A 17,624-nucleotide genomic window follows, 5' to 3' on the forward strand; every position below is an offset into this window, starting at 1 on the left:
CAATAAATGATTCTGTCTCATCACCTGATGTGTGTGTGTGGGTCTCTCTCTCTCTCTCTCTTTCTCTCTCTCTCTCTCTCTCTCTCTCTCTCTCCTCTTTCTCTCTGAAATAAATATATATGTATATATATTTATATTTATATGTATGTGTGTGTGATAAATTAAGACAGTAATTTGATTTTTAAAAAAGACAAAAAATACAATTAGATTAATAGTATGTTTTAGTTATAATATCCAAGGCACATTACATTTAGTTATCTACCAGTTTCCAGAGGGTTTTATTTCCACAACAGACAAACATAGAGAATTCAGTAATGTCTAGTGATTAAATTTCCATGCTGACATCCAATTCTTGACATGAATAAATACATGCTATGCTCTCTCCTCCCCAACTTTATACTCTGAGTAACTGTGTGCCTTCTGGATGATATGGAGAATAGAGCCTAGCAAGCCTGAGTATGGGTCTGGCTTTGCCAAATCTAAAATGGACTGAAGAAATACCGTTTCCTTGTTGAGTGTGAGTGGGGCTGGCCCACTAATTTCTTCTTTCTAGTAGTCTGTCGTGGCACCCCTGGTGTTATTCCCAGGAATGTAATGGCCTCAGATAACTCATCGTTGGAAATTGTTTGCAGTAGAGCAGTGGTTCTCAACCTTGGCTGCACATTAGAATCACCTGGGAATCTTTTTAAAATCCTGATTTCTGGGCCTCATCCCCCGGAAATTCTGTTTCTTTGTTACTAATGTTGTGGCCTCACCCCATAACAAAGAAACAGAATTTCTGGAGGACGAGGCCCAGAAATCAGGATTTTAAAAAGATTCCCAGGTGATTCTAATGTGCAGCCAAGGTTGAGAACCACTGCAGTAGAGGTTCTCATTTTATTGTTCATTTAGCACCTTAATTTAGGCAGGAGAAGCACTTCTACCTGAAGGCTCTGTGTAGCTGAATTCCCCTGCCTTTTTATTGCCACGTCAACAGAGAATGATGGCCTGAGCCAGGACACTCAGGCCTCGCCCGCCAGCTGCCCTGGGACAGTACTTGGCCCGATTCCTCTTTCGGAGGGGTTGGTATTCTGAGCTACATTTCATCTGAATCTACTATACTTCCTCCCTACTCTCTGCTATTTGTTCTAACCCAGCCCCACACCTTAAACAGGACTTCCTCTGGCATTGCCTCCATAGTCTTACCTGCCCCTTAACTTGGCTGGGTCTGCCTGCGCTCACTGAAGGACATAGGGCCATGCCTTGGTAGAGCTTCAGGAATAAGCCAGTGTTTGGCTACCCTGGCTCCCAGCACAAGACTGCTCTGGATGCCCCCTTTCTCCTTTACGCCGAGTTTCGCTCCACCTAACATCCCTCCACATTCTACAACATTCTATTATCTTCTGTGTTTTTCTATGTATTACTAAAGGAAGGTTGGGAGAGAGGAAGTATTCTATCTATTCCCCTTTTTCCCCATGTCAGACACCTGCAGGAATCACAATACAATCCAGATCCAAAACTGACTCAGAACAGATGTGTTTGTTTTCTAAGACTTATAACCTTGGAGAGACGCTAGGCTTATCATCAGTCCCCCACTTATCTCTCCAAAATCATTTGCATCTGGCTAATATTGTTGGCCATTTCCATATAGCTTTTAATTTCTAATATTTCTTCAAGCCAGTAATTATTTCAAATCTTCTTCTTGCTTTCCAAGAGGACAGATATTTCTTGGGTAACCTTTTATTTTGTTGCCATTTTTTAAATTCTCTTGCATTACAGAGAAAGTGTGAGATCTTAAGGTTTCTGCTTATTTGGCAACTATAGCATTGTGAGTCATTCAAATCTTGCATAGGGCATCATATTGCACTTACCATCTCCTATTGCTTTTTATATTTTTCATCTTGTTTTCCAAATTTATCTACTTGGTATGGGTATATCTGATTCACTTGTTTTAACTGCTGTTTAGTTATTTAAATATATGATTATTGATTTATTCATTCTCTTATTGGTGGATATTGATTAATTTCTTTCTATGTCTCTCTCTTTTCTTTCCCAATGGCAAACCATGCTTCACTGAACAGATTTAAACTTACACTAGTATCATCTTTTTTCTATGAATGCAAGTTTTATCTAGGATGGCTATTTAAAATTATAATTGCTTGTTCGATACAATATCCTGCTTTATTAGTATCCACAGACTTCACCCCAAAGGTGTTGTAGAAGTTTATAAATTCTCGTTGGTAACTTATGAGAATTTTCCCCACATCTTTGTCAACACTTGAAAATTTTTAGTTTTTGCCATTATGATGGTTGTACAATATATTTTTTTTCATAGCCCTGAAGAAAGATATATATCTTCATATTGAAGAAACTTGGGTCCTAAGCAGAATAAATAGAAATAAGTCCATAGTGAGTAACACCATAGTGAAATTTTAGAATACCAAAACAAAAGAAAAAACATTTTTAAACAACCAAAGGGAAAATACAATTTACTTACAATGGAAGGCAGGTAGAATGGCAGATTTCTCATTGGCAATTATAGAGGTCAGAAGACAATAGAATGGTATCTTCAAAATGCTGTTTGGGGGAATAAAATCAGTCAAACTAGAATCCTATATTAATTTCTTGGTGATTTTTATCTGTACATTCTCTATTGGACCTCCCCCACCTTCTTCAGAAATAGATACTGTCCTTTGACCAAAGGGGTGGGTAGGTGTCTGAAGCTGGGCAAATCCTAGAACCCCGTGCCTTCTGGTCACATGATTGTCAAGAGTAGGCACATAAACAAAGAAAGAGCTCTGGCCTGGCCGGTGTGGCTCAGTGGTTGAGTGTTGACTCATGAACCAGGAGGTCATGGTTGGATTCTCCAATAGGGCACAGGCCTGGGTTTCGGGCTCGATCCCCAGTTTGGGGGCATGCAGGAGGTAGCCTATCAATGATTTTCTCTCATCATTGATGTTTCTTTTTCCCTTTCCATTCCTCTCTCTGAAATCAATAAAAATATATATTTAAAAGAAAGAAAGAGCTCTGGACATTCTCAACCCTTCCATCTCCATGCTTTGAATATACATTTTCTTTGTTTTGGCCCCTTGCATCTGACAGTCCATTGAGGAAGCTTTTCGAGGAAGAAAGAAAAACTTTGGTGCTCAATGCTACCAGCTCTTCCTTAGAACTCCAGCTATTCTATTATTAGGACCCAAATAGTTCTCCAAAGGGAAACTTACACTAGAAAAAATGGAAGGCATCACATGAGGAACTGGGTTCAAAAATCTGACTGAGGGCTTTCGGAGATTTGAGACAATGCAAGTAACAGCAAACTAAATACGTAGGTGAAAGGATGTTAAGGAGACAGGTTCCGCAATGATACAACCATCCTAATGCAGGTGAACACGCCTGCAGGGCATAATGGCACCTGGGCACCAGGCCATTTGGGGAAGTGAAGAAACCAAGATTGGAGAGAACACACCCGGCTGTAGAACAGCAGCCCTGTCAGGGGCCATTCTTAGTTACCTGACAGTGGGGACCTGCCTCAGTGAAAGCGGTGTTGGTTTGGCAGAATCTGTCAGCACCTGGAAAAAGGTCTGGAGAAGGCAGTGTAGGCTGTGAAGCCCAGAGCAATGAAAGTGTAGAAAGACTGATAGTAGCTCTGCCAGAGATCTGAAAACCAGGATGTTTTGTGAATTTAAGTTGTAGAAAGACAGATGAGTGAGGGAAAGAGATGGAAGACAGGAGCTGAAAGAAGGATGGCAGTTGGAGGGCATGCAGGACCCTGGAGTGAAGAGAAGGCTATGGTCTCCGTCTGTCCCTAGCTGTTCCTGCGCTCCCAGCACTGCCTACTGAGATCAGTGAGCAAATCCCAGAAGATCTTTGGTTGTTTAAGAAGCTGTGGCTTAGAAAAATAATGGAGTTGACATTCTGAATAAATACATTATGCAGCTGAAACCACTTGATCTTTGCATCAGAGGAGAAAACCCTTAGGGAAAGAAATGGACAGGATTATTTTTAAAATAAAAAGTTAGTTGGCAGATTACCATAGTAAGGAGATGAAAAGTCAGGGAAATCAGACGGTAGCGAAATCCACATTGCCAGGAGTTTAATGAAGACAGACATCATTAACATTACAAGCTACATAATGAGGTGTCAGCAAGACGTCAGCTGTGGGGAAAAGTTGGAAGATGATGCTTTTTTTACTTGCAGCCAAAGCTCTGGTTGAAAATAAATGCCACATCTTGCAGCTGACAGTAGAGATCTTTAATGATCCCCATCAGAAAACTAAGACTGTTCAAGGGCCTGACTCAGACAGCTTACAAGACAGAAGAGGAAGAACAGACGCTGTTGGCTGCAGAAGAGGGTGCTCATGGAGAATTTAAGAAATGGAAGGTGAATTATAGTGAAAACAGATTATGTAAAACTCTGCTGGAAAAACAAACAAAAAACCCCAGGACACCAGGCTTTTTTTCTTTTTGATGCATCAAGATTTCTTCCTATAGAAAAGAGAGACGCTGCCTTCCTGAGACAGAAATTGCCTAAGACAGAAATTGCAGGTAGCAAGCCCAAAGATTGTTGTACTTCAGAGCCTTCAGAAATAAACCCAAATCCAGCAAGATCTACTAAATAACTCCCATCAATAAGAGGTTCTGGAAACCAGATGGGCTCCCATGAGCTATTCTGATGAGTACAGGGGCACTGTACTCCCCACAGTGCCGTTCACCTTTCTTTACTATGGAAGATGAATGCCTAGAAGTGAATTAGTTGTGAGTGGGCTTGTACCTGGGTACAGGGATATATGTGGTGTCAGGAAAAATCTTACCCTCTAATCTGCATGCAAACATGAAGAATGTCTAGTGGGTCCCGCACCCTCTGATGACACACTACCCAACCCTCCTTGATGGTGGACACAAGAGGGATATCTCCATTTCATCATTAATCAAATAGATTTGCCTGGATGTTTGCATCGGGCTGTTCATGGACCACCACCTGGGCCAAGGGACTTTTTCAATATCTGATGAAAATATCTACCTCTAGCCCTAGCTTGTTTGGCTCAGTGGATAGAGCATCGGCCTGTGGACTAAAGGGTCCCAGGTTCAATCCTGGTGGTTTCATTAATGAAGAATGGCCACTTTCTACAGCAAGGGCTGGTTTCGCTGATGAAAGTAACTTCCTATCTTTATCAGGAGCACCTGTCATTAACTCAGCAGAGAAAAGACTCCCACCACTACCAGCCACCTTCTCAAACGTGGACCCAGACACTCTTTCTCACACTTTCTTCCTGGTGGGCTTACATTCTGTCTAAAGGATTCTTTAGAAACTTAAAGCCTTTCTCCATAAGAGACTACCTTCTTTCTGGACCCTAATTAGTTGAGATTATCTTTCTCTCTCTCTCTACAAAATACTTCCAGCCTATGGGGTCTAGAGAGAAGGCCATTAGCTTCTCCAGGTGCCAACCCTGGGCCCCACAGGCTTCCAGCCTTAGGTTATAAAGAAACTATTGGGAGGATTTATGTGCTTCAAAACCCAATGTGAATGTTACTTTGGTAAATTTAACACCTTTTTAGAGCTTAGTTTTATTATTAAGAGATCTTTTATGAGCCAAATTATTCAAATCTGCTAGATATTTTATTTGCTATGAAGGCTACCACTTAAACTCTAGTCTCTCATTTTCTCCACTCTCCTCAAACCCATTTTATGCATTATTAATGTAGTTTATATAGCTAATGTAGCATATGCAACAGAAATGTTGAGTGTCATGTTGAGTGTAATACTTTTACATAAAATTTTTTAAAGTATAAATATAATTATCAAGAATGTTTGTTAATCTACGCTCTTTTGCTCAGCCACACTTTGGATAAACCTAGTCAGTTAATCAAAGGTCAAAACAATCAACTTTGTGTTGGTGAATTGTTTCGTAAGCGGAAATAGGTAACCCAAACCTATGATGTAATTCCAAACAGTATACTCTTCAATTCTCTAAATCATTCAGAAAATCACTAACATAACTATTCTATCAATATTTGCTTTCAGTCATGAAAGTGGAGATTGTCAGATTCTTTTATTCCAGTGGAACCATTTAACTATATAAAATTAGAAATCAACATAGATCCTAAAATCTGCCTTAGATGATGTGGAGGTGTGGCCAGGAGCCTGCTGACTTCACCTCCCTCTTATCTCATAAGGTGGCATCTCCCAAGTATTCCAGAGCTCCACCAGCTCAGATTGGAAACTTCTAGGTCACAGCATTATGGCAGCAAGGTCAAGGTCACATTTCAAAGGACATGAGGGCCATGACCAACCTCTGCCATTTACAAATGCAAAACGCTATGTGTTATAAGATGTATGTATAGCTTATGCTCAATAAAGCAGCACAATCTTTACCCAACATTCCTCTGAGTATGTACCTGCCATACAAATAAGAAGAGCAAGTGTGAAAAATCTCTCCAAATCACAACTGTATACCCTACTGTCCAGTCGAAAGAATTATCTTTGTCCATTAAGAACACTTCATTAGCCCTAGCTGGTTTGGCTCAGTGGATAAAGTGTCAGCCTGCAGACAGAAGGGTCCCAGGTTTGATTCCAGTCAAGGGCACATGCCTGGGTTGCAGGCTCAATCCCCAGTGTGGGGCATGTAGGAGGCAGTCGATCAATGATTCTTTCTCATCATTGATGTTCCTATCTCTCTCTCTCCCTCTCCCTTCCTCTCCCTCTCCCTTCCTCTCTGAAATAAATAAAAAATATCTTTAAACAAAAGAACACTTCCTTATATTTCAACAGAGGTAATAAGTACCCTTTAATGGTGTTATTAATGGGCCTGACACATGTGCTGTGGAGTCAGGCAGGAAGCCCTCCTAGGACCCTTCCAGGGTGAGTTTCCACATTCCTCTGATATTAGAACAGCAGCCCAGATGACATTCAGCAGACTACTGTCTCACAGAACAGCCCCATCTGGCTGTGAGCTGTCAGAAATTTTATAGCTTCCAAGAGTGAAGGCTTCCTCATCATTCTTTATTCCTTAAGAAGATAAGACTCTCTCTTGCTCCAACTCTTCTGAGACCACATGGGTCTCAAGTTAGATCCGGGATTTACATCTAAATATGAAGTTGTAGGCAAGGACTTAGTGGCAAAATATTGCCTTGAATTGTAAATTAATTAACTCATTAACTAAATTCACCAGGGAAGGTTTTTTTAAGAAGATTTTGATGACCTGAGATAAAGTGGCTTCTTCTCCACCACTCTTATCTCTGACCCCAGTACCAGCACCCTCATTGTGGATAGGCCACTTCACCTCCAACTTCAAGAGAAAATCAAAGCCAAAGGTGGGAAGTGACCCAAGCTCCTGCCACTGACCCTGCACACCCATCAGACTCTACTCTCCTTTTCTTCTTCAATTTTTTCCTAATAAAAAGGTACCTCTGAATCCATGCCTAATCCCCTCATCTGTTCTCTGGATTCCACCCTCCACATCCTCAGTTCTTGACTCTCTCAATTAATCTCCTCCTCCTTCATGCACCCTCTCTGCTGCCTTCTTCCCAGGGGTATTCCTCGTGCTCAAGTGTCTCCTGAGTTCATGGAAAATTCCTGCTCTGGCCCTATCCTCTGCTTCCCTTTATGGTCAAGCTTGGTTGAGGGAGTTACATCAATCTTCGTGAGTTCCAGTTCCTCACCTTCCATTTGCTCCATACAGAGGGTGCCCTACAAAGTCACCAAAAATTCCTTATTACTAAAGACAACAGACATCTTTGGTTCCTCAAGTCTCTACATTTTTAAAAAATTGTTCCTATAAAAAAACAAACAAACAAACAAACATCCATTCAATCAACAAGTATTTATTGCTTTTACTGGTGCTGGGAACTGAGGATGTAGCAGTAAATGGGTACTGGCAGTCCTGGGGTCTACATTAGGAAGGAAAGGGAGCCACGCAATAAACAAGTGAAAAAATGAACAAGATAATTCCACAGGGTGATAAGCGCCGTGAAGACAGACAAACGAGAGTGATGGGCTAGAAAGTAACCATGGAAACCACTCTGAGCTGAAGGCACAGATCTTAGGCCAGAGCATCACAGGCAGAATGAACAATAACAGAGCCCCGAGATGGGGACAAGCACTGAGTAGATATGACACCATCTCATTTACAAGTACAAAAGGAGAGACAGGAAGAAGGCAAGAAAGTGTGGTTTTCCTCAGTAGGGAAAGGGCATCTGAGTCCCAGGCAGAGTGAGCCAAGCCTGGATGAACCATAAGCCTTTTACCCTTATGGTCTGGAGCCTGGCTCCACATCACCTCCAGACGTAAGAAGAAAAGTGTTGGGAGGTGGGAAGGGTGGAGGAAGTAGCTACTGTTTGCATCTTTCACCCTTCAATCCCAACATATAAATCAGCCAAGCTTGGGCTTCAAATAAGCTGGGGTGGCTTCTGGAATGGACCCTGCTGGAGCCTAAAGACAGATGGATCCACTCCAACCCTCTCCTTCCACCTTCCAACTCTGATGTAAGGAAAGTGGCCAAGAGGGGCTCCTATAAGGCTAGTGTGTGGCATGCAATGGAACCCTAAGTCAAAGACAGGCCCAGAAGGGAGTATGTTAGAGTTTGTTTTTTCTGATGATCAGTTTAAGAGGTCAGGGTCCTCAGGGGACATGGATCCAATGTGGACTTGGGGGGACTTTCCAGTATTTGTGCGTGGGAGAGAAAAACGAGAGCCCAAAGATGTTCTCCCAAAGCCAAGTTCCCTAACCTAACACACACACACACACACACACACACACACACACACACACACACCAATCCACAAGGTGACCAGAGAGTCCTTCATTTAACCTGAGGACACACTCCCTCCCTATAGCGTGTGTATGTGTGTAGGGGGTGTGGTGGAACTAGGGTAGATGGGGGCGGGGGAGGGTTAACTCCTATGGTGGTGATAGAGAGCCCATACTGACACCGAAGTCCTTCCCAAGAGTCTAGGGCTACAGGTAGTGGGAGTAAAACAGAGAGCAGAGATGGGCATTCAACCACAATCCTGCACCATTATGATTTGGACAAGTCTCTCCCCTCCCCCCCACCCTCACCCCCACATCCACCCCCACTCCCAACACACCCTACATGGCCTCCTACACAGGAAGAGAAGTCTTGGGCTGCTTAACCTCCCCTAACTCACCCCTCCACCCACTTAATTCTCCTCTCCCCAAAGCCAAGCTCTTTTTTTTTCTCCTGATCTCACTACAGTATCAGAGAGAAATGTGAAGGGGTCCAGCTAGGGAGAGCATGGAGGGACCAGGCCTCAATCCTGCCCAGGAACTGGGCATTATTGCTATAGCAACTCTCTGAGCACACCTTCTGGTCTCGTGAAAGTGCCCAGGGGCCATCTGCCCACTCAGGGAAGTGAGGAGGTGGGAAAACAATATTTCCTGCTTTGCAAGGAGGGCCCATCTTAGCAGCTCGGTTTCCAGGACTCCCCAGAAGAGGGGATGGGAGCAGGGCATCATGGTTGAGGCCAGTAACCTGCTCAAAGTGGCACAATTTGCAAAGCACTGAATTCTGGAGTTGAGACCATCCCGATGGGTTGACAAGCTCAAAAGCGGTGCCTTAGAGTATTTTCTATCACTCAGGCCGGGATCAGGAGGAGACATTCACCAATTCCTCCGTGAAGTTGGAGACAGGGGCTGCTTTCTCGGGCCTTTTCTCTTAGCTTCTGACACAGTACATTGGCTCCATGTGGATGTAGACCCCTCTGACCCTCCCTGGGAATATCTGTGCATCTCTAGATTATCTGAGAGCCTATTATCTTACTCTGAGAAGAATGTGGATCTTCCCCAGAGCAAACTGTGCCTCTGACTGTGGGCTAGTACAGGGAACTCGCTACAAAGAAGAAGGTCAAGGATCTAAACAGGATCAAGGATCTGCAACAGGATGCCAGGGACAGAAAGGAATAGGGGTTAGAGGTTAACACATGGGCTGGCACTTCAACCATCCTGATCCAAAGACCCTGGGGGCCTGGCACATCCTGGGGGAGAAAGGACTGCAGGTGAGACCAATAGAGCCATGCCCTGAGTTCTGGAGCCCGTGGGGAGCTGCTGGGACCCACCGACGGGAGCATAACACAGAGATGCCCCTCTCACCTCCAGGCAGGCTGCCCGTTGGCCCTCCTGCCATGGAGACCGTGGGCATCAGCAGGCGTCTGCCTCTGCATCATATTCGGAACCGGCGAGCTGGCCCAAGGGCATGTGGGTCAGGCAGCAGTGTGTCCAGGAGCTGAGGCCATCCATTCACTTGAAACTCCTCTTTGGTTACTTCTTCCTTGGGGTTGGCTTGCTCCTCCTCCTCAATCTGGTTTACAAAGAGAGACATAAAAAGCCATGACCCTGGTAAGTGCTCAGTTCATGTGACTCCGAATTTGTAGACTACCTTTGAGGTGACTTGTCTTCTGGAAAATCGTTAGAGTCCCTCTGTTTAATTTCTCAATTCTGGTAGTACCTGGCTAAAATAATATTTTTTCCTAGCCTGATCCTAGAAAAGATACTTTTTAAAGGTCTTTCTATTTTTATGTGCAACAACTATTACTTTTCTATTTAATCACTGCAGATAAATTTTAAACACAGAAAAACACAAAGGAAATCAAAGTACCACCCTACTCCTATGGGAAAAAAAAAAACAACCAGTCACACTGCCCAGGAATGTAAAGACATGAGTGTACACATATATACACATAGGGCATATGCACTCACATGATAAAATTGTGACTATATTGACATGTTCCCATTTTAATGGGGACCAGACTGTATTCAAGAAAATAAACAACACCCAGGAAAGATATGAAAATGTGGCCCCAGACAAGCACTGGGGAGGGAATCTAAAACCCTGGATGAGCACGGTAGCATAGCAGCCCACAGATCCCAGGCATCACCGTGCAGGTACCACTGCAATCAGCCACTGTGGCATCTTAGAAAATATAAGCACCTAGTTACGTAACTGGCACTTTACTGGCAATGGCAGCCACACCGGTGGCACGGGGATGGCCAAATTGTGCAACAGCCCCTGAATTCGATTTCAACAAGTGGGAGCAACTGAGTTGAGGAGAATGGGCTAATAGTTAGGTTTAAATGGCACAATGTATCCATTAAGTAACAGTTCTAATACCATCCACCTACCTAGTCTATAAGATCCTACACTAAGTACTTTACAATAATAAATAATGAGGTAGATAACATCCTCATTTTACAGATGGGAAAAAAATGTGGTTTTGAGAGAATAAGTAACTTGGACCGGCAGCAGACCTCAGATGCAAACCTGATGCCAGTGTCCTTGCCCTCCCCACTGCGCCAGACTAAGTGTATTTATAAGTCTCGTTCGGCCAATAACATCAGCTAAGCCCCGAGTAGGGCCCTGGAGACATGAGTGAAAGACAGAGTCCCTGCTCCTGACTCATGTACACTCCAGCAAGGGAGATAGACTATATGGTGTCCACTATGTAGAAGTGGAGATACCAACTGAGCCTAAGGAGGGGGTGGGCATCTGCTAAGCCAGAAATATGAAGGCTGTGCCAACGCTTCTAACCACTGACAATCGTGATGATTCTGCAGACACAGGAGCGAGGTTCTCTACTTACATGAAATAGTTTACGCATCATCCACATTGACCAACTCAAAATAGGCCCCAAATTCTAGCAGTGATTAGAACCTCTTTGTGTTTTAAATCCAAAACATATTCATGCCCATTCACTGGTTTAATGATAGAGCATGTCAATCAATGAACATGAGGAAAGATTAACCGTATCTTGAAATGAGAATATGAAGAAATTACAGTATAAACCTACAACCCAACCCAAGTACCTTATCTGGTTGGGCTCAAGCCTTTGGACTCTAATTCCTTTTAGTGATCCAGAAAGCCAAATTGTCAAGGACCTAATCTTGTTAAAATAATTCTCTAAGAAACAAATATTCTAAGAGAAATAGCTTAGGTTTGCATATGGTTAAGCATACAGATTAAAAATTAAAAAATAAAATTGTCTCTATTCATAGACAACAATATCGTCAATGTAGAAAATCCCAGTCTATCCCCCAGAAAAGGGTAGAATAAGTGAGTTTAGCAAGATCACAGGATACATGATCAATATACAAAAATCAATTGTTTTTATATACTACCAATGAACAATTTCAATAGCACTTTTATAAACTACTTAGGTATAAAACAAAATATGTGCAAGATCTGTAAAAAAGCCTAAATAAATGGAGGGGTATACCATGTTAATAGATTCAACAGTGTTACTACTTCTTCCCAAATTGATTTATAAACTCAACACAATCTCATTCTAAATTCTACCAAGATGTATTGTAAAAACTGACACATTGACACAACAATATATATGGAAAAATAGAGAAACTTGAATAGCCAAAAACAATTTCAAAAATGAAGAACAATGTTAGGTAATTCACACTAATTGATTTTAATACTTCCTTTAAGGCTACAGTAATTAAGTGTGGTGATGTTGAAAGGAAAGATATATAAATTAACAGAACAAAATACAAAGTCCAGAAATAAATTCACATGTTATGGCCAACAAATTTTCAACAAAATTGCAAAAGTAATTCAATGGAGAATCTTTTCAATAAGTGGTGCTGAAACAATTAAAAATGAATATGAAAAAAAATTGAACCTTAATTCATGCCTCACACCATTAAATTAACTCAAAATGGATAATAATGTAAATGTAAAACCTCTATTTTTAAATTTCTAGAAAAAAATCATTCTGACCTTAGATTAGGCAAAGAATTCTTACATATAATACAAAAAGCATAACTCATAAAAAACGATAATTTGGACTTTGTAAAATTTGAAACTGGTTCAACACAAAACACTGTTGGGAAAATGAGAAAGCAAGCCACAGGCTGGGAAACGACATTTGCAAAACATATATTTGTATCTAGATAAATTTTATAATCTCTCAAAATACAGTAAGAAAATAAAAACCCACTTTTTTAAATGGGCAAAAGATTGAACACACACTTCCCCAATAAATGGTGGATGATATACAAGCTCATTAAGGGATTCTCAACATCATCAGTCATTAGGAAAATGCAAAATTACACACCTATTAGAATGGATAAACTTTTAAACACTGACATACCAAGTGCTGACAAGAATGCAGAGCACCGCACATTGCTGGTCAGAGTACAAAATGATACAGCCACTTTGGAAAACAATTTAGCATTTTCTTACACATTTAAATATACAACTGCCATATGTCCCAGTCATACCAGTCCTAGTTATTTACTCAAGAGAAAAGAAAACTTATGCTCACATGAATGTTTATAGCAGCTTTATCCATAATCACCCAAAACTGGAAAAACCCTAAATCTCTTTCAACTGGCCAATGGGAAACTATGATAGGTACATCCAAACAAAAGACTATTACTCAGCAATGCGAATGAAAGAACTATTTATTCATGCAACAATGTGGTTCAATCTCAAATGCATTATGCTAAGTGAAAGAAGCCAGACTCAAAAGGCTCCATGCTGTATGCTTCCATTTATACAACATTCTGGTTGAGACAAAACTGTAGACAGAAAAAAGATGGGTGGTGTTCAGGAGCTTGGGGTTAATTGCAAAGAAGTATGAGAATTTTATGGGTGATGAAGATATTCTATATCTTGATTGTGGTGGTGGTTGTGTGCATAGAGCTATTTTCTGAAAAGGTTGTGTGTCTTAATAAACCGGACATATGTGGGGGGTGTGTGTGTGTGTGTGTGTATTACACATACATGCACATGCTAGACCCTGGAGAAGACAGGAGGAAGGAAGATCACAGGTGTGGCTGACCTGATCAGAAAAGCATGCTTTGTCCTCTGAGGCTGAGGGGAAGCATTTAAAAACAGGTGTAAATCCTGATAAACATGTGAGGGCTGATGGGGCAGGCTGGCCTGAAGAGGAGACAGGCTCATCCATTTGTGGGGCTATAAGGCTTTTCCTAGCCACGCTCAGCAGCCACAGGCTCAGCAGTTGGGAAACTGCAGTACTGCAGGTGAGTCATCAATTTGATGTAAGATCAGGGATTTGTGAGACGAAGGTAACAAGATACAGGACCATAGGATTAAGGCTATTGGAGGGAGGCTGGTTAACCATGTGGTCTAGGATAAGGACATGTGACCAGGGAGGAGCTGTCAGACTGGGGGGAAAAAAACAGCTGCCTAACCCAGGCCTCTGCATAGGGACTACCTATGATGTGCAAAGATGCTCTAGGGACCATCATGATGTGCAAAGGCCTGCTCCTGAATGGGAAGGAATTTATGATTTATGGAGAGCAGCATTCAGGAGTTCAGTCACCCAAACTCACAAAAGCAATAACGCAACCTGAGAGGCAGGCAGGGCAAGAGCCTGATCTGACAGCAGAAGCTCAGGTCTCTTTCCTAACTCTGCTGTTCCCTAGGAACTGACTGGTGAACTTCTGATTTTGTTTGGCTGATAAGACCAAAGATAGATTACCAAGGCATAAACACTAGGTGAAATTAAGCATAATATATGCTTGGATGCAAATTTTCCACAAACATGTAAGAGAGAAGTTCTAAGACAGTGATGGCAAACCTATGACACGCGTGTCAGAAGTGACACGCGAACTCATTTTTTTGGTTGATTTTTCTTGGTTAAATGGCATTTAAATATATAAAATAAATATCAAAAATATAAGTCTCTGTTTTACTATGGTTTCAAATATCAAAAAATTTCTATATGTGACACGGCACCAGAGTTAAGTTAGGGTTTTTCAAAATGCTGACACGCCGAGCTCAAAAGGTTTGCCATCACTGGTCTAAGACATGACGACAAAGCCAATGTTACTGTCTGGGGAAATAGAGGGAGGGCTCAGAAAAGGGACTGGGAGGGCCAGTTTATCCAATCCTGCACGAAAGGAAGAATGCTCCATGGTTTCCTAGAAGGAGAAAATTCAGAGTGAACATCTTGGCATCAGACAGAACAAAAGGAAAACAAGTCCTATCATAGAAAATGTCTGGGATGTTTGGGTCCACATGACTGAAGAGCAGGCAAGCTACCTCCCGCTAACAGCCCGGACCTTAGCAGCTGGCCCCAACACCTGGTTCTAACAATGCACACTATCCAACCCCTTATAGTACTTGCTCAGGGAAGTAAGTCCTAGCTTGTCAAGTATGTGTTTATATTGCACTAGAGGCTCAGTGCATGAAATTCGTGCACTGCGGGGGGCTGGGGGGATCCCTCAGCCCGGCCTGCACCCTCTCGCAGTCCAGGAGCCCTTGGGGGATGTCCGACTGCCAGCTTAGCACTGCTGCGGAGGCAGGAGAGACTCCCGCCACCGCCTCTGCACTCGCTAGCCTGGCTTCTGGCTTAGCCTATGGGATTGCACTGACCACAAGGGGGCAGCTCCTGCATTGAGTGTCTGCCCCCTGGTGGTCAGTGTGTGGCATAGTGACTTGTCGTGACCATCTGAGCATCTGGACCAGGACATGCATCATTTCCCTTGATTGCCAGAGCCTGGTTCAGTGCTGTACACAATGTCATGGAAAATCAGCGTGAAAATACATATGGAAATAAATTGGTCCTCCAGGCTTCCTGTGTGCAAGGTGCAATTTGGTACGAGATATGCTGTGAACAAATGAGTCAAAGGCACACACAGCACTGCCCGGTGACTGGCCCCAAATCAGACACTCACAGCCACAACGGTTTTCAGAAAACCACAGATCCCACTCTCAGAAGTGGAGCCCTGAAGAGCTAAAAGCAGCTCAGCCCAGGAAACTCTTTAATGCTTTCACTTTTAGAACCATAATGTGTCACGTTCCACACCACAGTAATGTGGATCGTTGATTTACGGGAGATGTAGGTCAGTTTCTCAAGTGAGAATCTGTGACATGCTCCCCAGTTGACTCTTCTGCATACCATCTCTGTAAATACCATGTGACATGCACACAGGGTACTATGCTATGAGGTGCTGGGCTTCAGAGTAGACATGAGACTCTCCAATACAATGAACACCCACTATTAACTTATAACATAGGCTCATTTCCAAATATTAAAAGGACTAAAAGTTGGGCTGCCATGTGTGTGGGCAGGGAGTATATGGGAAATCTCTGTAGCTTCTGCCCAATTTTGCTGTGAACCTAAAATTGCTTTAAAAAATAAAGATTAGCCCTGGCTGGTTTGGCTCAGTGGATAGAGCATCGGCCTGCAGACTCAAGGGTCCTGGGTTCGATTCCGGTCAGGGGCATGTACCTTGGTTATGGTATATCCCCAGTGGGGAGTGTGCAGGAGGCAGCTGATCGATGTTTCTAGCTCTCTATTCCTCTCCCTTCCTCTCTGTAAAAAATTAATAAAACATATTTAAAAAAATAAACATTAAAAAAAAAAAGTTGACCTGCCTAAGATGATGCAGATGAAATGTGCCTCTCTGCATCTTTTCTCTCTACATGGATCCCCCGCCTTTTACCCTCTATTCATCCCAGCCTGACCACCTCTGTGCAACCTCGGTGAAGCAGGGCCCTGCTCCAGACTCCTATAGCCCAATGTACACTGACTGTGACAATATTAGGACATTTATACCACCCTACACTGTGACCAGCTATTCTCTTGTTTGGTCCTAGTGAATCACACACACACATAACTGGCTGTTCATTGCCATGTCTCTTCCTACAGCGTGGTGCCCGGCACTCTGTAGGTATGGAACCAAATTTGTTAGATGACTGACTGAGTGAATGAATGAATGAGATTATCCCTAGCTGTTTTGGCTCAGTGGATAGAGTATCAGCCTGCGGACTGAAGGGTACCGGGTTCGATTCCAGTCAAGGGCACAGGATGCAGGCTCGATCCCCAGTAGGGGGCGTGCAGGAGGCAGCCGATCAGTAATTCTCTCTCATCACTGATGTTCCCCTCTCTCTCTCTCTCTCTCTCTCTCCCTTCCTCTCTAAATTAAATTATATATATACATAAATGAATGAGATTAACATTAGATGAAGTGTGTTGGGAGGAAGGATAGACAAAATGGCTGAACCTCTGCTTTACACACACCCAGATATTCCTTAGAGTGACCATTTCTCCTTTCTCCGAGGCACAGGAATCCAGACTCTCATCTACTCGATCTGTTACTGTGGTCAATACTCTGAACTGATAAATTAATCACTTCCAGTTCCAGTAGACCAAGGAAACCATGGAAACTGCCATCTGAAGTATTGTGTCGATGGCATGTATAAGGAAAGCAGAAGCCACACTAGGTCTTTCAAACAGAGGGGATTTAATGCAGGGAATTGACGGCAGAGGTTTGGAAAGGCTGAAGGAGGGCCCTTGAGATAACCCAGACATTAGTAAACACAGGAAGCAGCTACTAACCTTAGGGCTGGGGGAACACAAGGGAAGAGATGGTGTTACCAGAACCTAGAAGCTTTGATGGGGGACCCCCCACGGCTGGTGCCTGGCCCTCTGATGGGGCTGCTGCGTGGCGGCTGCTTGGACTTCTGAGGGGGGCGCTGCTTGGCTGGTGGCGGTCGGACCTCTGGACGGGGTCGTGGCTGACGCTCAGACCTTGGAGGGGACCGTGGCTCAGACCTCGGAGGGGACCGTGGCTTGGCTGGTGCTCTGACCACCGCGGGGGGTGCAGCTGGCTGAATCTTGGGCCTCTGGGGGGACGGTGCACGGCGCCTGGTT

At 43.2% G+C, this 17,624-nt stretch overlaps 1 protein-coding gene across 4 annotated transcripts in view; it reads right to left on the reverse strand.

Annotated features, from left to right (window-relative positions):
- Nucleotides 1-739: 739 nt before the first annotated feature.
- Nucleotides 740-17,624, reverse strand: part of MOBP (myelin associated oligodendrocyte basic protein) — a 31,128-nt gene continuing 14,243 nt past the window's right edge. The window contains exons 3-6 of one of the 4 annotated variants that reach the window (XR_011468122.1): nt 17,310-17,624; nt 10,084-10,291; nt 2,477-2,556; nt 740-2,358 (exon numbers count right to left, since the gene is read on the reverse strand). Coding sequence is in view for 1 of the 4 variants with exons in the window: in XM_070391558.1 (XP_070247659.1) it covers nt 17,345-17,624 (280 nt within the window). In the remaining 3 variants the exon portion in view is untranslated. Of the gene's footprint in view, nt 2,359-2,476; nt 2,557-10,083; nt 10,292-12,634 lie in introns of those variants that run through there. The other 3 variants (XR_011468123.1, XR_011468124.1, XM_070391558.1) reach the window with 3 other exon arrangements.

Source organism: Myotis yumanensis, unplaced genomic scaffold (assembly GCF_028538775.1).
Source record: "Myotis yumanensis isolate MYYU_CA2020_CCGP unplaced genomic scaffold, mMyoYum1.0.hap1 SCAF_14, whole genome shotgun sequence".
Classification (NCBI taxonomy): domain Eukaryota; kingdom Metazoa; phylum Chordata; class Mammalia; order Chiroptera; family Vespertilionidae; genus Myotis; species Myotis yumanensis.